We start from the raw sequence: 23,248 nt of genomic DNA, 5'->3' as shown, positions 1-23,248 counted from the left end.
TACGTTAGGGAAGGAATTTCTGGTCTGGATTATATAAAACTCCGCGCGGAGTCGAACACCTAGAAAATTTTCCACTTTTTCAAATTAGATCAGACTGAGAATGACTGAATTCGCACAACTAGGAAATTGATTTACATTTCGAATTAGAAAGAAATACAACAAAAAATCACGTTCAGTTCGTATCAAACAGAGTTCATTTTCATAATTGTGAGTATAGCAAATGTCTGTACACCTGGATAGGCTCGTTTTGCACTGCATAGTTCTGCTGTAGCCTTTTAAGGAGAGCTCGAAGTTAAACAAGAATTAAAACGCAGAAAATTTTCAGCTTTTCTAAATTAGATTAGAAGAAGAATTATTGTCGTGCAGTTGTTTTCAAATTAAACCAGAATTCGAATTGAAGCTACAGTGTTTTTTTCAAATTCGATTATAATTATAGCTTGACAGATTTTTCCAAATTACATTAGAATAAAAAAAAATGGGGAAGAGTCCTATTGACCACATCTGCATAAATGTTGAAACTTACGGACATAGGTTTTACTTCCTTGTAAATCGCTACTGCTAGTCGTACTTGAGCAGGATTATATGACATACTTCTACTTTTACTCAAGTAGTAACGATGGCTACTTTGATCACGTCTACGCCTTTAAAGGATTGCTCATTCTGAGCGCACTGTTCGCTTAGAATTACCGGCATAAAATGAATGCCCGTAACTATTAATCACAAATACCTTGTGATCAGTGACCGTTATCTAAATAATTATCAGGCAATTACACTTTCACGGGTCTGTGTTTTGCCCCAAAATACCCGCGATCGTATGATCCAACACAACCGAACTGATAATCGACGGAGATAAAGTGGCGATCGTGTGAACGTACCTTGAGTGTTGCTTTTATCTGCGGATCGTTTAAATTTAGCTGTTTCTGTAAATAGCAGTCGTCTTCAATCATCCTCTGGAATGCTCCGTATAATGCCACCTGGTAGGTTCTGCTTGGGTGCAAAATGAGACAGCAAGATGTTAAGAGGGGGCAGTGATAGGGCCTCAGTGACTGTACGCCGAATCTCGAATTAAGCGTTTAGTCTAGTATACAAATGTTGCTTTCGATGTCATACGAGTATGGATGATATGAAAAGTTCAAATAAGTTCTTTTCATGCGACCACAAATAAATTATTGCCAGCTCTACACCGGATAAAGGTAACTTGGTATTTGTGGACCATATACTTATTTCCACTATACTTTGTGACAGTGCTGTGGATTGACCGCAACTTACAGAAATACCATTTCCACTAATGTCCCGTCTCTGCGTGTGATGTCAACTCACCTCACATCAACACCACATTGAGGGCATTGGGCAAAGGTAATTTTTGGTAACATCAGCGAAACGAATGTTATAATTGTATTTTCACATTAAACAAAGTAATGTAGGCTGTCTGCGTCTCGATTATTCGAAATTTCTTGCTAGTGACTTCATATTTTGTGATACGATTGTTGATATACAATGTTCCTTCCACTTCTCTACTAGTTGCTGAAGATTACACCTGACGAGCGTCAGCCGAAAATATTCGGGTTTGTTTCAATATGAATATATTCGAGGCCTACGAGCTACGACCGATATACTATTCAATTGTATATTTTCACGTAACGTCAATCGTCAATTCTTTCAATCAGCCACTTTTTGGTCGTTCATTCGGGTTGTTCGAAAAAAAACTTTTTTCAAATTTTTGCGGCTATTAGCTAAAATCGTTGAGTTGAAAAAGAGATGCTGCACACCAAATTTGGCTCAATTCCAACGGGTAGAAGTGAAACTATGATAGTTGGATTTATTTCAAAATTTTACTCGGTACCCACGACATCGTTAAGTTGTTTACAAAACCATGCGAAACAAATTTGACTCAATTCCTGCCCGTCGAAGTTTTTAATTGGGATTACCTCAATAAATACCTTTTTTTCTAATCCAAGATTTTCAACTCCAGTAACTGCTGTTGGAATTGAGTCCAATTTGCTGTGTATCGTTTTATTAGACAACTTCACAAGTACGTAGGATATGCAGTAAAATTTGACAAAAAGTTATTTTTGAACAGCCCTATTTCCCATACACCATTGAGCATTGACACTCATTAATAGTTGGTTCGGAAAAGTGAATTTCTCAATCGTTTGTGAGAATTGCCCAAAATACGCATTTACAGAGATTTCTTGTACCCATTACTGAGGACCGCCTTCGTATTGTTACAGTATCGTATCTTATTTAAAATGCGAGACTTCAAAACGTTTTGTTTCACAAGTGTCCCAGTAGATGTTGCGGTATTGCGAATTTTACATTGATCTTTAGCCCCCCATTCACTGTCGAATCTTATTTGTGTTCCTTCAAAGAAGCCGGATAGGGATCGACACGTTCGAGAGGGTCAAGGGGGTAGTCGTATTCAAATAGTGTTAAGCACGTTTGAACATAATTCAATATTTACCCTTTTGGGGAAAATCCTTGATGTTGAATGTGTGGAAACCAAGACCGTCAAACTAAGTGTCATCAAATATATTGTAGAACGGAATAAAGGGTGTTTTAATAACTAGGAATGCTTCAGCAAATCGAGCTGTAGTATATTTCAGAGAAACAATTTTTGTTAGAATCGGTCGTAAAATATAATGTAATCCAGCTTTTGGAGTCTTTAATTTCTCAATTCTTATTGTATAATCGTAGTGATCACTCTAAACCAGGCTAGAAAACATCAATTGGTCATATTGCAGCATCCGAAATTAGTAGTGCTTCCGAGACGTTATATTAACACGCGGCATTATTACACGCGGCATTCATTGTACATTGTAGAACTGGCATTGTTTTCTTTGTGATCGCATAATTGGTACATATTCGAACTTTTCCACACTGTCCAAACTCTTGCGATTTCATAACGAGTGACGCTCTAATACTTGACTCGACTCGGAAGCTTAATACTCGGAATATTTAGAATGTTCAGACTCGAATCACTCGGGTAATAAATTTATCCCCACTCCAGTCCGACTTGTACAAACTATACTGAACTTTCCAAATACGCAACTATAGAATTAGAAGTGGAGCTACTCGCTTTTCAAAATTCGCAACTAGAACTACCGGTACTCACTTTACAAAATATTCAACTAGAACTAGAACTTTTCACTTTCGAAAACTAGAACTGGAACCCTAGAACTACTCACTTTACAAAATACGCCGGTAGAATTAGAACTACTGGCTCTTCACGATACGCAACTAGGACTAGAACTACTCACTTTTCAAAACTAGCAACTAGAACTGCTAAAACGATAGCAGTTAGTTGACCATCAACTAACTGCATTGGTAGGTAGAAGTCCATCCCTGGTATCAAGTGCAGCCTCAATCCCCGAGTAGCCTGTAGTTGTGTGGCATGTAGGCCTACTGACAGGCGCAGTACACATTTGTTATAGTTAATCACCTCTTCGCTCGGTGTGTGTTTACACTTGCAAACGTCACATTCTCGTTAGCATCGTCCGTAAGCGGCTCATCAAAGCTTGTCAACACATTTGTTTTATGCGTAACGGGAACTGACCAATTTCAAAGAGTCCAAACGGACGTCACCGCTTTTTCTGTTGCGTATTTTCGCCGGCCTCGGCACACAGTTGACTCAGAAAACCACGTCTCCTTTGAAGACGTTCTCTTTCATGTGGATAAGTTGTGTACCATCGAGTGTAACTTCGATGCGCCAGCACGCCCTGGAAATTCCACAGTATCTCCGCGTTTTGGAGTGTAGGCGATAAACGTTTACGTTGCGCGAATAACAGAGTGTTGACTGGATATATATCACGATTGAGAGCATACCTACAATACCTAGTAACAAGTTATGTTTGATTAGTTCATTTTGTTATGCTGCAGGTGTGTGTGTTTTTTGTAATAAAGCATTTCGTCTTTAAATTCTACAGGCTACGTATTCGTTTTGCGGTTTGCAGGTATTTTTATGATATATCGAGCATGTTATAATAACGCTGTCCTGAATACTGACCATCGTTAATTTTCGACCGAGCAAAGAGCGTCATTGACCGTGTTTAGGTATAGCACTGTAATCTAGTGTAGAATTGAAGTTTTACTTTCCTATTGGTTGTATTACTGCTATTTGCCTTCGACATTACCGGTTGGAGCTCTGTGATCTGCGTAAATCTTGATATTATTTAGTGGTATTGGGTTTGAACGTAGAGAGTCAAGGTTGTTAGTGTGCAATGTACATCGTATGCTATATATCTCCGTAAGGGTTAGTTGGTGTATTTGACTCATTTTCACCCATGGACGCATGTGGTATTTGAAAGTGGTATTACGTGGTTTACAGCTTGCGCTATGATGGAAGTCTGATGATACGCCTATTTTCCGCCCGTGGATTTACGGTGAATAACCCCCAATTTGCCACTCTGCCAAATCAATAGATCGGTGTAATTATTGATATCAAATAGCGAATTCAGACTATACCTCGCGGTCTGTGACCCGCAATGTCAATCTCGTAACAGGCTTGACGCTTTGTAGACTCCCAAGTTCTGTAAATACCTCCCATTGTTTTTACTCCCGCGGACATTGCCTGTTAAAAATTTCCATTCATAAAGTTCGTCGAGGTCGAAGTGAGGAGTTATTCATAACGAGCCGTGTGTTTATCCCTAAGACATTGAAGTTTTTTTTATTTGAGGGCGTCGATCGGCGTTGTTTAATTAAAAGACCTTCGGAATTACAAAACCCCAGTATACAACTGAATAATGTATTTTTTCGCCGGACACTCGTCAGGGGTAATCGCCTGCAACTATAGTAGAGAATTGAAAAGAGTCACTTCACTACTAGTTGCTGACCCGTGATGAGTTTCAGCCGAAAATATTCGTATTTTTCAATATGAATATAGACTATTCTATATCTTCATTCGTTCCGCCATCGTGTAATTTCTATGCCTGGTCCATCAATATTGAAATCATACGGATGGAGCCGTTATGACAATAGCGTATTTAGGTAACGACCCGTACGACATCGATTCTGAGGTCATTTCTCTCTCAAGTATGGTGGAATCAATGTGCAATTTGTACATTACATGTATTTAGCGGTGTCATAAACCTCACCGAGGTTTATAACGTGCGTCGATGCGGTTTTCTTTCTCCATTTGTACGCTGCAGGTGATAACTAATTGCAGGCCCCGATATTGGAATGAAGAAAGTGATTCAAACATGTTTCAGTGTAATAGAAGTTCTGCGTCGTATACTTATTGTGCGAAAAGGCACTCTCACAGTGGGTAAAGCAAGTTAAACCACAATTGAAATACTATAAAGCGGATTTGCGATGTTTTGAAGCAGCATGATTTGATGACGGCACAATGTAGTAACGTATCATCGTATGTTATGTGGACTCCAGGAATATAACTGCACACACCAGCACCGCATATTGTACAAGTATAGTATCAGACCGCGCAATCTTAGACGGGTTTGCTTATTGGAGGTCTTGAATGAAACTTGTTGGGAAGATTGATCAGGTTTGGTGTAGATTTGCTGCTTAGTGCCTTTAAAAATAATTTTGTCTAGTGACTTATTCTCTCAGTACCATTACATTGGTGTCTCACACCGTGCAAGGTATCCAGTGTATGTGCTCAGATATACGTTGCGCGACTGCCAATTATATCATCTCTCTATATAATTGTCCACCGTAAATGTAGACTTCGAGCAAGCCTATTTCAAAGAGTGTTAGAACTTGGGAGAATCCCGTAGTAAGTAGTTGACCGGATATAATTCCCACAGAATTCAGAAACACCGTTCAACGAGGTATCGATCGGTCGAATATTTTAACCCACCTGATAGCGACTGAAGGTTTCCTTATTTGTGTGTTTCAATAAATTATTGCACGGTTTGAGCAAATCGTCATTATCAATTGGTGTTTTATTTTTGTATATATCTAATCGCCAGCTTAGTTCTTATCGTTCATTTGCAGAAGAGACCGTTCTGATTGATTCATAGTGTGGTAAAGCATTCTAAATCGTACGTGTCTACGGTTCTCTTCGTACTTCATTTGTGCTTATTCTAATTTGTCAAGCATCATTCTGATTAATGATTTATACAGCGGTGTAATTCTAAGATGGGTTCTGTTTTCATGCACCACCTTTTCGGTGTAAATAGTGATTGTGAATGCACATTGCACAGTTGCACACACTTTTCGCTAATAATGTGGCCTGAAACTAGACGATTACAAATACCCACGTGAAGGGCATTAGGGCCAGTTCAGTCTTCCTAAAAATTACAAGAATAGCTTTTAACTGATTTTGGCGTTTTGTGACTATTGGCGGGCGTGGCTCTATTTGGATACCATATCGAACGTTGAAATTGGACAGGAAATCGAAAGTTGACCTCGCAAAGCAAATAAACCAGATTGTGATTCCTGGTCAAAGAGATCGAGTGCCGTAGCCAACACTCGATTGCGCTAAGGATAATTTGCCTTTGCAATTAATAATTGCCCGGAAAATTCAAAGTTTATTTACGATGCGGTGTGCGGTTAAGTTGGTACCGATTTCTTTGGCCAGAAATTCTATTTCAGAAGGGACAATTGATCGTAACGTTGCTGTATTCTACCAGCGACATTCGACATTGGTAATGTACAATGTTCTTTCCAAATCTCTACTATGACGAGGGTCAGCGGAACATATTCGAGTTTATTTCAATATGAATATATTATTCAATTGTATAGATTCTGTACCTCAAAGAAGCTGGTCGACAATATTTAGAGGAAATACGAGTCGAGTCTATATTTCAGTTATTAGCTAGAATGCTAGATGGTTAGAGTTAGTCATCTCTTCGCCTTCCTTCAACGCATTCGCTCAGCTTGAGAAGATAACCGCGTAATTGCTGACGTATAGAACGCCGTAATCGTAGAGAAACTAGTGGCAATAGGGCAGAGATAGAATTTGGTAAATACCGATCCTTCACCCATGGGTTTGAGTCAAATCCATTTGAGCGCGCTGTGTAATGCGGGCAGCTGCTAAGATAACATAAGTAAGGTCATCCCGTATTACGCGCGGCAGATTTATCTAGCTGGAACGTTGAGCGATGCGTGGATAGCACCATGAATGAAGGCTATGTAAGCCAGATTTGCTTTTGGTTCTATTAATTATCATCAGATAGTGCAATAGTTTACGTTGGAACGCAAGGGGAGTCATCTTGTATTGTACACTCAAAGTAGTTCATACTTTCATTATAGCCGAGGTAGTTATTGTGAACGATCGTGGTTGTATGTTATCGCTGAATCTTCAATATTAGGCTACACCTGAAGAGTTTCTTGGAGGTACAGAGGACTCAAATATACAATTGGATAATATAATGATCTTGAAAAAATTTCAGCTAACACTTGTCAGGCGTAATCGTCGGCAACTTGTAGAGAATTGGAAAGAACATTGCATATTGGCAATCTTGCCGTGAATTGATGACGAATTAATTTAGTTCCGCGCGCTCAGATTTCGTTGAATAGCTAGTCCGTGGTACAGATATTTCAGATATTGATATTTTCTGTTACATTATGTCACGTTTTAGTGACAACACACGTAATAAAAGTGTCAGTGACAGACTAGTGATTTCACCATTTCGGGCCTGCAGTTATGATGGATGATCTGTTCAGCGTTTTTCCGCTCGACCGTTAAATGTTGATATGTCGAATCATGACGAATTCCACAACATGATGAATTTTTTGTTTGCCGTTACATTATACCGGGAAGATCTGGAATGCGACGTTCGCAATAAATTTAGCCTATGATGATTTAAATCGTTCAAATATAACGGGATGGGGCGTAATATTCGGGCGTTTTATTAAGTTCGTATTCATGCTCTGCAATGCGAGGTAAACGAGACGGCTATAAATTAAAAACGTGTTTATTAATATATTCATTTTGTAAACGTATTTTAACCCAAAGCTTCCTGTTTTAATATATTTGCATCGCATTTTGTCACGCCTAGCAATCAGGGAACTGTTTTTCATTTTAAGAGACGTCTTGGGGTACAAAACCTTGATACTGTAATAATATATTCGTTTTGTCAATATATTCAAACTCAAAGCTCCTGGGTTTGATATATTTTATTTGCATAATGAATATTGAATATATTCAGGGTTGTCATACCGTCCTTATTTCTAAGATTTGTCCTTATTTTGAAGAGCCACGTCTTAGAAAACTCAACTGTCCTTATTTCTAAGAAATGTCCATGTTTTCGAGTTGCGTCCTTATTTTGTCTTATTTTCAACAACTACAGAACTTCGATCATTTTCCTCTGGTATCTGTGTTGCAATATCTGCAATTGTGACATTGACCTGGAGGCCATATGAAAAAGACCGCTATTTCAACTTATATTGATACCCCAAAACACAGGAAGTGTGTCAGCTGCTGCTGAGGATACCTGGGACATTCCATGCTGACAAAAAGCCAGCAATCATTCCTCACCAACAATTGCACATCGCAATATTCCCCGATTCTAACATCGCAAGGAGTTTGCTTCGGTCAGGACCAAGACTACAAGCATTGTTACTGGAGGTCTTGCTCCATACACTCAAAAATGATTTTGTCTGAACTTGGTGTACAGTCTTACTCTTTTCCCATATTGGTTGACGCCTCCAATCACAGCGAGGTGAAGAAGTTTGGTTTATCACCCTATGGGGCCCCAAGACCATCGTATGGCTTTTTTTGGGGGGGGTGACGAAGTGCTGTTTTGGCCCTGAGTAAAGGTAAACCTAGACCTGAGCGGTCGCGAGATCAATGAAGCACTTTCTGATAACAAGGAGTTGCTGGAGCCGATTCTTTCTGGCGAAAGTATGGAAAATGATATGCCACGCCTCGTATAAATTACACAGTATGTACAAAAACGCTTTTTAATGCCAATCTAATTTTTCGACTGTCCTTATTTTTGGGTTCGTGTCGATGGAAACCCTGAATATATTTTAAACTTAAATGTATCTTGAAGTTATGTACCCCAAAAGGTATTGTCATTCTTCATATTAAAAACAGTTCCTTGATAAACCTTCGGGTTTTAACGTATTTACGAAGTTCTGTGCCCCGGAATTTGTGCTAAAATTACAAACAGTTCCCTGAATCAGTTTCTGGATTCAAGTTTTAAGATATTTACGTGACAAATATATTATTTAAAAGAGCTTCGTGGAGGTACGGAACTTCAATATACAATTTGATTGACCCATTCATATTGAAATAAACCTGAATATTTTCGGCTGACACTCGTCCAGGGGTAATCGTCACTCGCAAGCAACTATAGAGAATGGAAAAGAACATTGTATTTGAACAATCGCATCATATTATTGAAATCTATCTTGAAGTTTTCTGACATAATGCAACGATGTCAACCGCTATACACCAATACACACACTGTTTTATCACCGTTTTTTCGTTGATACGTGAAGGTCCTTCTGCGTATTTGACAGTGTAACCTTATACCTCAGGTGTTGAAGTATGTTTGAAGATACTTTATGTATGATAAGATAACGCAATGTGTTGTTGGCGCGAAACGGTCCAGTCCATTTCTCATATTCGAGGATGTAAGATAAATTTGTCAAAAATTGGGTCGGCTTGTTTGCGATGGACAATCGAGTTGTATGTTTATTTATGGTTGGATGTGACGTTTAATTGGATTTCTTTATTAAATTTCATCGCCAACGCAAACATTTGCGAAATTGTTCCACACAAACATACATCCAGCGATATTTCAGGATGCGTGCCGCGGATAAGGACTGTTTTCTGAAGCGATGGGTTTCCTAAAGGCATCCCATGTCGATATAGCATATTGGCGGAGTAGGTTAGTCACATTTAAGGTGTAGGCTAGTATATCTAGTTTTCAGCGAGGAGAATTATGTACCAGTTTGTTAAAGAGAATATTACGGGGCATACAGATTCTGAAACAGGCTTTGCTTGCTACAATGCTACAGAGTCTTACGGTTATTAGGACTGTCGTTGCTTTGTATGCAATCCTTCCTCTCGGTCTCTCAGCCTTTCTCTCTCTCTCTCTCTCTCTCTCTCTCTCTCTAGTACATATATGGTATATAGATGATGTGTACAAATGCGTCCCATGCTCCGGAAATGCATGAACGTTCAAAATAGCATCAAGAAATTGCGCGATGTTTTCTCGATTCAGTTCGGTTCAAAAAAAAATTCAACAATATGTTCGGGCATAGATGTATCAACGCAGTTGTATGTATACATCAATTTCGTTCACAATGCATCGACGGTCCGCGAACAATCCAATTGAAAGTTTAGAGATGTCTGATTTATGTCTTCCGACAAGAGTTAAGTACGGGTCGTGTGTGGCATTTACGGAGACGATATCCTATGTACGTTCCGTACGTTTGTCAATATTGGTGTCGGTTTTGCGGCCGTCCGTATAATGGATGATTGATGGTGCAGTTGAAATGCCAGATAAAAGCACCTTCTTAATACTGGTTAAGTCCTTGCAAATAGCAAGTGCGACTGGGTGAGTTGAATTCTTCCTAGTTCCTACCAGCAACAAGCAGATAAATAGCTAAGCTGGCCGCTATTTCAGCTTTTAGCTGTCTTGTAGCTCCTGTAAAAGCTGCCATAGGCGATTTGGACAATTAGATAATTCTTGTTGCCTAATTAGATTATTTGAAGCGAAATGCCGCTAATCTAATTCTAATCTAATTTGTGAAATGTTTCTATTCTCTCATTTTAATTCTAGTTTAGTTTTTAGTTTTCTAATTCAGAATTTCCGGATTCAGTAATTCTATTATTATTATACTTTAACACCTGATGAAGGAGCGGCGCTCCGAAAGCTCGTGTAATAAATATAATTATTACTTTGCAAGTGGACGTTAAATAAGGTGTGAAAGCAACCAAGATCTTATTATTATTCCTATGTAATTTGAGGAAAGTAAGCTCCCAAGGCTTGTCGTAGCACCGAAACGATGTTTTTGTTGGAGGATTCCATATAGCTCGCTCCTCGCTTACAGTAGAAAATATTCCAGTTTATTTCAATATACTATTCAATTGCATAGTGAAGTTTTGTTCCTCCAAAAATGGCGCAAACATGTCTTAACTCTATGCTCTTAAACCGGAGCATGTCGCTAGCAATAGCTCCACCCCTCATCAGTCAATAACAAGGTAGGAAGAAACGAATAATGAATATCATGGTCAAAGCTTGATGTGGTATTTTCGTATTTTGCAAACATCGAGCTAAACCGCGCGTTTCTGCTGATCGAATGCTTTCAAAAACCGAAACAATTTTCCTGTGCAGAGAAAAACGCGGACGGAACATGATTTCAACCAACCATATGCCTAAGTGGATGTTATGATTGAACTAGACAGGTCTTTTATACGACGAGTGGAGCCTAGCCGGCGTGACTACGTCGTTATTTTTCATTACGTTTCCGTGTTGATATATTGGCCTGATTCGAGTTACTGCTGAATTGCGGAAGCTTTACCATCGATCAATCAATCTGCCTTGGATAATCTTTCTTTGAATGATAGCTCTAAAAAATCGCTACATCTGTACTTCTATAACTGAGTTAGTTCGTAATGTCGAATGTTTCCGGTAGCGGTTTCGTGATGATAAGCATATGCTGCTAGATATATTTAGATTTTAACCGGGTAGCGTATTCAAGTCTGAAGGTTTGGTTTAAAATGAGATTTTGGCAGTGCAACAATTTCTTTTTCTGTTTCTTTTCAATCAATCCTTCCAACAAAGTTTTGTGAGAGGGATACATAGCCATGTATTCACAGCACATATATTGTTCTCGCGGGGACCCCTACGGCCATACAAGGGAAATAGCGTAATTAGTAGGGAAAGTTTTGTTGCGCTAAAATCGCAAGAAAGTTGATCTTAATTTTGACAAAAGTTGCATTCATAATTTTTGTTGAATTAGTAAGCTATGAGATACTCAAAAGGTTTCCTTAGCACTGCTGTTGATGTACAGTTCATTTTGTGCGCAACTATTCTATACAATAATGTATTAGATGTAAGGTGGTGGAGGTGGAGGATTTGGTTTTGTGAGCATAGGCGGAAGGCTGGCAGATTAGCGTAAGGGCTCGTCAGGTTAGTAAGGTTAAGAACCACTGCACTGTTGGCGAAGGTGTTCGACGGATATGCGTGTGGGTTAATTCTTTCGTATTGTTAAGCAGAACTAATACTATGCCTTCTATGGCATCTATTTACTATAGAAAGTATGAGCGACATTATCACTCCACCAGGTACGGTCTACTGGCACGTACTGTTTGCATTCGATCCGGAAATTATGCAGTATCGTTAATCACTGGTTTCGTCCGCGTGTCAATGCATAAATACGACATTCCCGGTGAGATGAATTATACGTAATCATCTCGTTCTCTTTTTTACTTCCAGTTCCCAGCTTTCTCTTAACTTCTGAAGTGCCTACGCACGAAAGGCTGCGAACCACAACTGTGCCGGAAACCACAAGTTTGCCGACGACAAGCGTAGCTGTGACAACGACCACAGAAGAATCACTTTCCACCTTGCAATCCACTGTGCAATCCACTGTGCATATTCGTTCAAGCGTGAACAGTGAGTTTTCTGTGTGATTATAGAAGTTCAATTTCTATAGTGTGATTCTCATCAATCAAGGGCGCGGTAATGTTATTATATTACGATATAGAACGTTTTCTATTGAGTTGAGTAATGTATTCATATTGGAATAAACCTGAATATTGTAGGATAGGTCAGGGGTGATCTTCATCGACCAGTGGAGGTACAGAACTTCATTACAACTGAACAGTGAATTCATATTGAAATGAACTCGAATATTCTAGGCTGGCACTGATTAGGGGTACAAGTTGCTGACGATTACCCCTGACGAGTGTCGGCCGAAAATAGTCGGTTTTATTCAATATGCATATATTATTAAATCGTATATCGAGGTTCTGTACCTCCGATAGTATTCAACCAGTCTTTCTGTTTTCAATGGCTATATTCTTACATTTTGAATATCGATACAACGCGGCTGTGTAAACCATCGTTATAAGAAACTTCACGCGGTGTTAGGTTTGGATATGATGTCACGTGCGTAAAATGTGTACTACAGGTGTGGGTTTGTTTGACTCATTACATATCTCGAACACAAATATCGACTCGGTCTCATAAATTTAATGTGCAGATGTTCAGACATACGTCGGGCCTTAGTATTATCTGGTGATGACGTGATGATGACGTGTTGGTCGAAACGTTGCAGATGTACTGTAATAGAAACGTGTTGACTTACAATGGGTGGAGAAGCTCGTGCTGAATAGATGATACTCCGTTCTTAAATCTTGACATTGAAACTGTAGGGAACTTGCCACGGACCGGTAGTTGAGAACCGCTGGCTTAGAGTGTGCGACCCCACCACCTAATATACTTTTGTAAGTTATTACTAGACCTAGAGTCACGGGTTATTTTCAGACTCCATTTTCTACTTGTAGTATTTACATGTCTCGGAGACTGACCCCTCCGCCTCCTCTGGCCGCCATGTAAATGAACATATATATCTGCTGCAGGTCACCTACCTGGGTATACCGTGACTGATCCGGGGGAGATTAAAATTGTTAGATCAGCGTTCGATTCGGATCGGACAGGTGAGACTAGAAATGTACATTTAGATAATTCTTGTTCTAAAGCTGATGTAATTCCAATCTAATTTTGCGAAATGTTTCTATGCTATCATTTGAATTCTAATCTAAAGTGCTGTTCTCCTGAAAACGTAACAGCAGGACTATACAGTGCGGAACGAGCCAAGCTTGGCGCACAGACGTTTGTCATTGTCATGCTTATGAGAATAACTTTCATTTGATATGAATTGAACTTTGATTGTGTTGTATTTTTTAGAATTAGGAATATAATTCTAATCTAATCTAATTTGAAAATGCTGAAAAGTTCTTTATTTTTCCAACTTCGGATTAGACAACGGCATTGGTCACTTATCACATTTTTGTAAGAATATATCAAGTAACACTCGCATCGCATCCTCAGAATCGGCAACCAACGCCACCCCGGTCACATCTCTGAAAGTCAACACATCGCTGCCGTCGTCTGCGTCGAACTTCACAGACCAGCCTGTAGCGGGGTCCGACGAAACACTCCGGCCGGATGATTACGTGGTCATCCGCAACGACTTCCCCATGGAGAACGCGACGGCGTGTGTCAACTGTACGGAGTCCTATTTGGACAGGGATTTCGTCGCGATGCTGCGATTGTTCACGTTCTTAGAGGGTAAGTGTCTGTTCATGCTATTGTAATCAGACGAGGGCGCTAGATAATTCTACTTGTTTGATTACACCGTTGGTTATATGATTTTGCTGCGTCATCTCATTCAAATATATAGGGTTATTATTTATTGACATGGTCGGGTTAGCAAGTACGTTGGCCCAGAAATGTCTAAATAAATGCGGCACATGAGCTAATCTGCCCCTAACAAGGCAAGATTTTAGCTGATGGTTGCAATTGTAACTTCTCCAGCACCAGGCAGAGTGCAAATGAATCGACTGGCTCGTAAGATATTCAACTATGCATTCGAGTCAGATATTTCTTGCATTAGAAAAAGTTACGGTAACGATTCCTGAAAACTGTAATTTTACCACAGGTTCAGAACAACTGAATTAGAAATGCAGATCATCTAATTCTAATCTAATCGCTGGTTTTCCTGAAATCGTGACAGGAAACTGTATAGGGCGAAACGAGCTAAGCTTGATGTACTGACATTCGCCTTTCTCCTGTTTAGATCTAATGTGAACTGTAGGCTACTTGATTTTTAGGAGTTCAATAATTTTGATTCCAATCAAATTTGGATAATAATTTCATTGCTATAATTCTAGTTTAATGTGTAAAACCTGGACATTTTCTACATGTGCAGCTCCGTTTTAAACAGCAATTTCACCACCTTCAGATAATCATCATGACATCATTATCGCGATGCTGCTGGGAATCATCGCGTCTTTGCTGCTGACAATCTGCTTCCTCGTGTACCATCGCGAGAGGTCTCCGACGCGGAAAGAAGGCAAAGACGTCGACGATCAAGTGACGGAAGAAACGAGAGAGGATAACCGGCAGAACGTGGAGGAGCATCACTCGTTTCAGGAGGTGGAAGAGCAACCAACCGAAGAGGTGCGGCAGTTTTAGAGATGTATAGATTCAAAAAGAGGTGAAAGTAGTCTAACCACTGTTCATCGTCGACGATAACCACTGTAGCAAATAGACAAAACCTATTTACTGACCAATTTTGGTATAATATCTGCTTATACTTGGTTGAGATCGCCCTCTTCCGCACGAATTTCGTGAAGATGCCACGCCCACTACTGGTTACAACCCTGTGAAGTACTCTTAAAAAGTAGAAGTACTTCGTTACTGACCACCTCCGGTATCAGCTGTGTAAGTGTGCCTCTGGTAACATCTGGTCATTTCATTGTAACGTCGAAGAATAGTAAAGTTACCACATTATTGGTATTTCGTCTATCAGTCCTGATACTTGGAAAGTTTAGATATGACTTAGACTCGACCCTCTACTCACTGGCTTGGAGTTGGGACTTGACACGGTGGTGAATTGAAAATGACTCGATTTGACTCTCGAGTCAAAACTATAATAGCGAGATTGGCTTGTGACTCGGAACCTTACATCTTGGTTAGAAACCCGACTTCTGGTATTACCTTTGTTGGCCAAGTACATCCGGTTGTAAACCGGAGATTTCTGCACGATTATCTTGGAAATACCTATGCCACTGGTATCACTCTCCGTGATAGCCGTACCGTTAGAAGACAAATATTCATCATCGACCCCTTTTTTCAGGACGAACACGAAAACATGTCCCTTCTAGGCTCCATATTGCAGAGATCCGTCGACTCCAACACCGTGTCGCGGCCGCACGCGTCTCCCAACGAATCCTACGTGCTCGCCAACACGAAACAATCCGAAGCGGACGAATCGCATCAAGAACTCTGCGGCCCCAAGTCAATCTTCGCCAAGATATGCTGCAACTGCTGCTGCAGCAACCCGCCCTGGCAGCGAACGCGCATACTGAAACGCAACCGCGGCAACGTGTATCACGTCAGACACAGATATTCGTCTTCCATAGACGAAGAAGACTTAACAGTAGAGTTACGCTCGCCAGACAGGCGTACGGAAGTCGATAACGGTGTCCCGTCGCCTATTCCAGCCTTGGAGGCTAGAATGAATCATGCGGAACGTTCGAATGTGACGTCCCAAACACAATCGTCCTTCGCCACACCTCAGAACGCGTCCGTTTTGTGTCAGTCGCAACAAAACTTCAGGCCTATATCGAGAGAAGCGCAGCGTAACGCGAGCGTGACGCCCGAAATGGACGCGTCGCAACGCGTACAGTATACTTTTCAGCCGCACCGGAGACAGCCGGAGACGCAACGGAGCGATCCGGCTTTGAACAGATATTCGGTACGGCAACACTACAGTGTTCAGCAACCGATGACGGCGCCAACGTCGCCCGTGTCTCGACATTATCAGAATAACGCACGCGTGTCGAACGACGCGCGCGTTGACGCTCGCGTCTTACGCGCGTTACCGTCCGACTCGCCTATGTTACAAGGCGCGCGTGCTAAAACGCCTCAAACGCCGAAGTACACGCCACCTCCCAATCATTTCTTCAACACGCACAGCCCGCAGTATCCCGCGTTTCCGGACGCGTACGAACAGTACGACAACGCGCCTGATTTATCGCGCGTACCCGTAAGAAAACAGTTTCCTCCTCCGAGAGACTACTCGTCTCCTTACAGTCCAAATTCTTCGCCTTACAACAACTACCAACCCGGTAATTTCTCGCATTTTCCTGCCTCTGCCAATTACGATTGTGATCAGTTCGTGGAAGCTGTACAATACAGACACGCGCCGTCGAACGCGCGCGCTATAGACCTAGCGGCTAACGCGCGCACCGTGGACTTGTCGCACGACAGCGCCGTCTCTCGCAACTCGTGGATTGAGATTAGGAGAAGCTCGATTTACGACAACTCTCTGCCGCGTAACGGGGATATGTTTGATTATTACCAACAGTTTTTACCGCAAGACTATCAGGCCCCGGTCGCGCAGCAGGTTGAGCTGCCCGGGAGTCGGAATTTGAACCATTATTATCCTTGACATTTTATTTATTCACGCAACTCGATACCTACCTCGCGCAGTAACTGATGGCCATGTCGTTTCCGGTATTCTGTATGGATTGACCAACATTTGAGCATGCAACACATTGATAAACCACAGTTGAGCACGCGACACTTGGGCATGTGACTTTGTGAACCCAAAACTATCCCTTACACCACTCCTAACCCTGAAATTGACCCTCAAATATATACAAACCTGGAATTCAACCCGCATGTTAAAGTGCCGTATGGCCGTATTATGTCGTACGCTCCTATGTATGAGTATTTATATGAGTATTTTTGTACTGATGCTATCGAGTCACTTTTTTTCTTTTGATATTGACATATTGGTAGGGCTGGGCACAACCATTCGAGTAGTTTAATCCAAGTCGAGTATCACAATGGTGGTCAGGTACTGAGAGTCGATTTTTCATGAGTAACGAAAATATACGCTTTCTCAACTTGAGTAGTATTTGTTTCAACCGACAAATATAGTTACAATACTGTATTTTCACTGTTGGGCGCTAGGCTAAACTAAGTTCAACTATTAAAAAACGTGATTCACAAGGCTAGTAATGTTCATGGTTCGTGAATTCCGTCAATTAGTGATTACCTCTCTCTATAGATAACTAACCTACGGATAACTAACCTACGTAGGTTAGTTATCTATACTCTCTCAGTGGTCAAAAGGAGCTGCGAAATAGTCATGGTTCAAAAGTACGAGATTATATTTCATATGACATTTCATTGGCATCATTTCCCTGGCCTTATTGTTAATGTTGTACAGTCATGATGAATGACACTCAACTCGACTCTTAGCTTAATGCTCACGACTCGGATTAGAATCACCCGGGTACTCGGTTTTGCCTAGCCCCGCTTATTGGGAAGATGTTACATTGGATTATGTAGCATTCCTTACATTCAAATGCATTTTCTTCCTTCACACCAAGGTCCTTTTCTCTTCAAATTCACGTCTTGGGACGAGTGCAAGCTTTCTGCTTGTTGTGCATATGCTGTTACTTGGTCACATAGTAAATGTAATGCTCTACGTCCTTGCTAGTGAGGTAACAGCCAGGAGGGCACCGAAACATTGCACAGATAACATTCACGCTTTCACTTATGTGCAATTGTGCATTCACAAATTCCACAAATTTTCATAGAGTATTGAGTATGTACACGAGTACACCTTCTTGAAAACAGGTCACACATTATTTATTCGAAATTTATATCTGTTCAACTTGGATGCTGGTAAAATTTTATGTTGGTTTGAAGACACAGTCATTTTGGCGATCTGTCGCGAGTTACGGACCCCCCACTGAACACCATGTTAATAATAAGCAGTGGTCCTGCTCCCTATTAATGTGCTATGTGCACATCTTATGATCACTATATTTAAGACGGTTTTTAATGACAATATAAAGGCAAACATGATTTCGTAAACTATATCAGTTTGGTCATTCATGGCAGGTTGCACATTTAGTTGTTCCACTTTTTGTTGTCACATTTTTCACGGTTGAAATTTAGTAAATTGTCGCCTTGCAAAATCCAGTTATTACGTGGGAAACGGAGTTGGTGTCGTATAAATAATGTCAAAATTAACATGAAATCGAAAATGTGTTTTGACGGACTTCTGAGCGAAGACGAGAATTATATTATCACAGCACTAGGCGGACAAAACTTTACGAATTTTTGTTGGTCTTATTTTTACCAACATCTTTAACATTGGCACGCTGTGACTACCCCAGCCTGTCTCAAAGAGGTCAAACAATATTAATATGCAGCCATGAACGGGATACATCTTTAACTGGGAAAATCGACTGGTCAATGCTATCGCTTTGCGTGTATATTAGGGTTGTTCAAAAATAGCTGTTTTCTTCAAACCTTAAGTGATATTTATTATAAATTTTAAGTTGGCTAAAAAACGTTGAACACTAACTATTACAAATCAAACTATTAAGATTGTCAAACTTTTGCTTTATGAAATAATACATTTTTTTATTTTACTGGCTAAGCCATGAAATTGTTAAGTCGTACACAAAATTCATGGAAGACATATTTGACTCATTGCCAACCCGTAAAAGTGAAGTTATTTGAGTTTTTCATTTATGATTCTAGGAAGGATACCCACCATAAATACTTTTTTCAAATCCCAAATTTTTATGTTCCTTTCCTATAACTTCGCCTCTACTAGTTGGAATCAGGCCAAATGTGGTGTGCTACGTTTTTTAGCCAACCTAACAGTTAGACAATCTTATTTTTGAACAACCCTAGTGCATATGCTTTCAATATTCTGTCTTCATTGTTAACCGGTGTCCAATTTACAATATTCGATGCACTAATACAAAAATATACCGTTCCTGTAATAGCGACGGTTCTGATGATCATGAACTAAGTCCTCTCCTCTGAAATTAATATTCTTATCGAACGATGATCCGGCGGGTAAACTGTGATATCAAAAGGTGAGCCACACGTTTTTCTTTCGACAAAATTGAGGTATGATCACTTGCCAGTACATGCGAAGGTGTGAATGTCTGCTATAGAAACTGACTCAGCATTTCTTTTTGTTTCTTATGCCAGTTTTATTGTTTATCTGCAGTTAACATATTCTGTAATGTATCGCTTTGTTTTGGTTTTTATATGATAACTGCAGTGTCTCTCGCATTTGTTGTGCAATTTTTATACCTGTTCGGGTGTATTCCATGTTTCGTAATAAAATGCTCAAAAATGTGTCTGATTATTGCTTATAATATTCCAACGCCAGTAGAGTGGGACGGGCCGACTACATCAGTTTAGACGATTCTAGTTGTCTGATTAGACTGATTAGGCAGGAGTGGGCAAACTGCGGTCCGTACACTGTTTTGTGCGGCCCGGGAAAGTCTCAAGAAGGGTAATGAAAATATTAGTAAAATTTGTACTAAAAATCTAATTACTGCAGGGACTGGATGAAAGATTTTCATGATATATTTGACCATGATATAATTATAAGTTATATTCCTACTATGGTATAGTATTTTTTTCATTGTTGTCACGATAGCACCATCCTCAACTGCTAACATCACAAAGTCAAAACGGGAATGACGAAACTCGGATAACGAGTGTGGTTTTACATTGGCCAATCCAGCACTCATTTTAGTGTTGTACTAGAAAAAAACGATTTTAGGTCTAGATTCGTTCTGTTATGTGTAGAAGAGGTACAGAACTGCAATATGCGATTGGATAGTATATTTAACGAACCCGAATATTTTCGAATACAATCGTCAGCAACTAATAGAGAATTGGAAAGAGCATTGTATATCAACAATCGTATCACAAAATATGACGTCACCAGCATGAAATTTCGAATTAAGAGAGCATTCAATGTACTATTTTAGATGTATAAAAGTGTATACATATTGTAAAAGCGTATTTGAAGCTAGCATGGCTATGATGCTGTCAGCATTTTATACTGGGGTTGAACCAAAAGTAGAATCAGCAAATCTATGAACAGATCGCTGTTCAGAGATTCAAATTTCCATGTTGTCCTAAGAATCGGACAACCTAACATCATCCCTAGTTTTGACAAATTGGTCAGGTCGACCAGCTTATAACACCTCGTCAATGTTTCTGACGCGTGTACCTTATCATCAAATTAAAGTTTGGTTTGTTTTAAATATATAATATACATATCTCGATATCCTCACTATATAATCAAATACCAATATTGCGTTTTGGTTTATAATCGCAATTGCGTATAGTGCGGTCCGCGAATGGATTCCGATGTTGAATGCTGCCCGCGATCTAGAAATTTTGCCCTCAATCTGGATTTGAGCGAAATGCCGGTAATGTAAATCTAATCTAATTTTCGGATTTCCCGATAATGTTACAGGAAAACTGTGTACTTTAGTGCGAACTCGCCATGGTCGGCGTACAGACATTCGCCACTGTTATGCTTATGAGTATGAACTCATATTCGATATTTCGTTCTAATTCGAAATTCAATTTCCAAGTTTGTCCGTATTCAGTAATCCTAAATCTAATCTGGTTTGGAAAAAAACTGTGTAGCTATAATTCGAACTCTAATCTGAAATGCTGAAAATGTTCGATTTTAAACGCCAGCGACATCATTGCAGATCTGTACCACGATAGGCTCGGTTGCGTGGGAATTCGCCAGCTCTTATCGGTGTTAAAACGGATAACATATTTTCTCTACCAGCAATACGGTAGGGCCAGTGACGTGCGGTCCAATGAGGCAGGTGAGGCAGTGCCTCACCTATCGTCAGGGCGAATTAGTGAAAATTGTGAAACCCTCCATGAGTCGATGATTATTGATATTTTATATCGATGTTCATAAATAACTAAATTTGAACATTTTTTCACACAACATCATCAGTTTGCATAATTATTATTCAAAAATACAGCGCGAAAGGAGAGTTGAGGCACAGGTGAGGCACGGGCGGGCCGTTCCTCACCTGCGACAAAGCAATTCATCACAAATAGCTCGGAATTCATAACAACCGGTATCAATCAAATGCTATCGTCACACTGATTCCGAAAATCCAAATATTAACAGCGTCAGACCACCAAAACCCCCTCAAAATCGCCCAGGAAGGTGACATTCGACTTTATCACAGACAATGCCATCGCAGAGAAACAATGGCCAGGTGAGGCACAAACGAATCTGTCTCATGCACTATTCGCTAACAACTGGACAATCGCAGCGCAGTGAAACGCGCTATCGATTTCAGAATACAACAGTCGTGACTGTCTTGTGGGAAATATATGGTAGCGACGGCCAATACGCAATGCGGAGCAAATACATTCCCTTATTTACGTAGCTGTTATTTATTCTCCGTTAAATTGTGGTATGTGATAGCTACTTGCATAGGTTACATTGTCGTTGCTTTATGCTTCGAATAATTTGTACCGGTACTTGAAGAAATAGTAATTATTATCCGTCTAAACTTGCCAATTTAGCACAATAGCGATCAGTCCTACATGTATTGTATAATGTGGAATTGCAACGGCTTTCATAGTGTGCAAAGAAAATGCTCCCTATACCCGCTGCTGTTGTTATTCACATTTAAGATCTCTATCAGGTAGGCTACCGTACTGTACGTGCGCGCGTGTTTGTGTGTGTGTGGGGGGGGTCCGTGCCTCACCAGTTATGAACCTTACCGCTCGTCACTTGGTAGGCCTGCTGGACACATATATGACGAAAATTAGTGTGTAAGTCATACCGCGTCACACATACTGGTCGAGCTTGTATCCAGAGTCTGACATCTGGAGAATTTGCAGTTTCTGCAAATTAGATTCGAAATGGGACTACGAATTCGCAAAATCTAAAACTTCGAAATTGAATGAAGCATTAAATTGGAAAGAAATTCAACAAAATAAAGTACAGTTCATATCAAATTGGAGTTCGTTCTCATTAGCACTAGTACAGCAAATATATGTACACAAGGCATGGCTCGTTTGTTGTTTCGTACTGCAGTTCTCATGAAGCAGTTTCAGAAAAACGAGAAGTCGGATTAGAATTGAAATTCGAGCATAGAAATATTTCTTGCTTGTGTCGCTGAGTTCAAATTTATCGGTAAACTGGTCTGTGTTCAACCAACATGATAGTCGCAATCGACAGAATAACGTCGAACTATGGTGTTAGACAGTTAGTGTATTAAATCGTGCCACATCATAGGAATATGTCACGTTGTTTACCTCTGCTGCGGTTACCGCAAACATGCGTCAGCGTCGTGTGAAGTGCAGCTAACAAACGGCAGCACATTCGGTTCAATTGTCGGCGTTGCGTATTTACGATGACGTGTTAGTTATCGGGTTTTCCCATTATGCAAGCTAACCTAACCTATATCAGAGTATACGTGGGACTATGTTATTTACAGAATAATGGTGATTCCAGCACGGTACCAGGCTTTGTTGCGCTGCAGTTTTCGCTTTTTCTTTGAGGTCGCCGAGGTTCAGTTTAGGTATTATTTCATCATTCCGAACACCACGAGATTGCGATAACGTGGAAGACGGGAAGGAGTTGAAACGACTTGGAGTCGCGGTTCAATCAAATATCCAGATTGGGCCTCTGGACCTCTAGAACATGTAAAGGAGGCATGGTCACTGAATTAAAAGTGACATAAGATAACAAGGAAGAGGCTAGCAACGAGAAT

The 23,248-nt window shown here is 40.3% G+C and overlaps 1 protein-coding gene across 3 annotated transcripts in view; it reads left to right on the top strand.

Annotated features, from left to right (window-relative positions):
• Positions 1–19,833, top strand: part of LOC145432945 (uncharacterized) — a 109,423-nt gene extending 89,590 nt beyond the window's left edge. For all 3 annotated transcript variants that reach the window (XM_080309785.1, XM_080309783.1, XM_080309786.1), the window contains 5 exons: positions 12,354–12,533; positions 13,502–13,579; positions 13,974–14,213; positions 14,887–15,104; positions 15,784–19,833. In XM_080309785.1, the coding sequence (XP_080165911.1) occupies positions 12,354–12,533; positions 13,502–13,579; positions 13,974–14,213; positions 14,887–15,104; positions 15,784–17,100 (2,033 nt within the window). In that variant the 3' untranslated portion in view covers positions 17,101–19,833. The remainder of the gene's footprint in view (positions 1–12,353; positions 12,534–13,501; positions 13,580–13,973; positions 14,214–14,886; positions 15,105–15,783) is intronic.
• The last annotated feature ends 3,415 nt before the right edge of the window (positions 19,834–23,248 follow it).

Source organism: Botryllus schlosseri, chromosome 2, assembly GCF_051294905.1.
Source record: "Botryllus schlosseri isolate E-star chromosome 2, Bs_hap1, whole genome shotgun sequence".
In the NCBI taxonomy this organism is placed as follows: Eukaryota; Metazoa; Chordata; class Ascidiacea; order Stolidobranchia; family Styelidae; genus Botryllus; species Botryllus schlosseri.
Note: the sequence above shows the minus strand (reverse complement) of the source record. Positions and strands in the feature narration are given on the sequence as shown.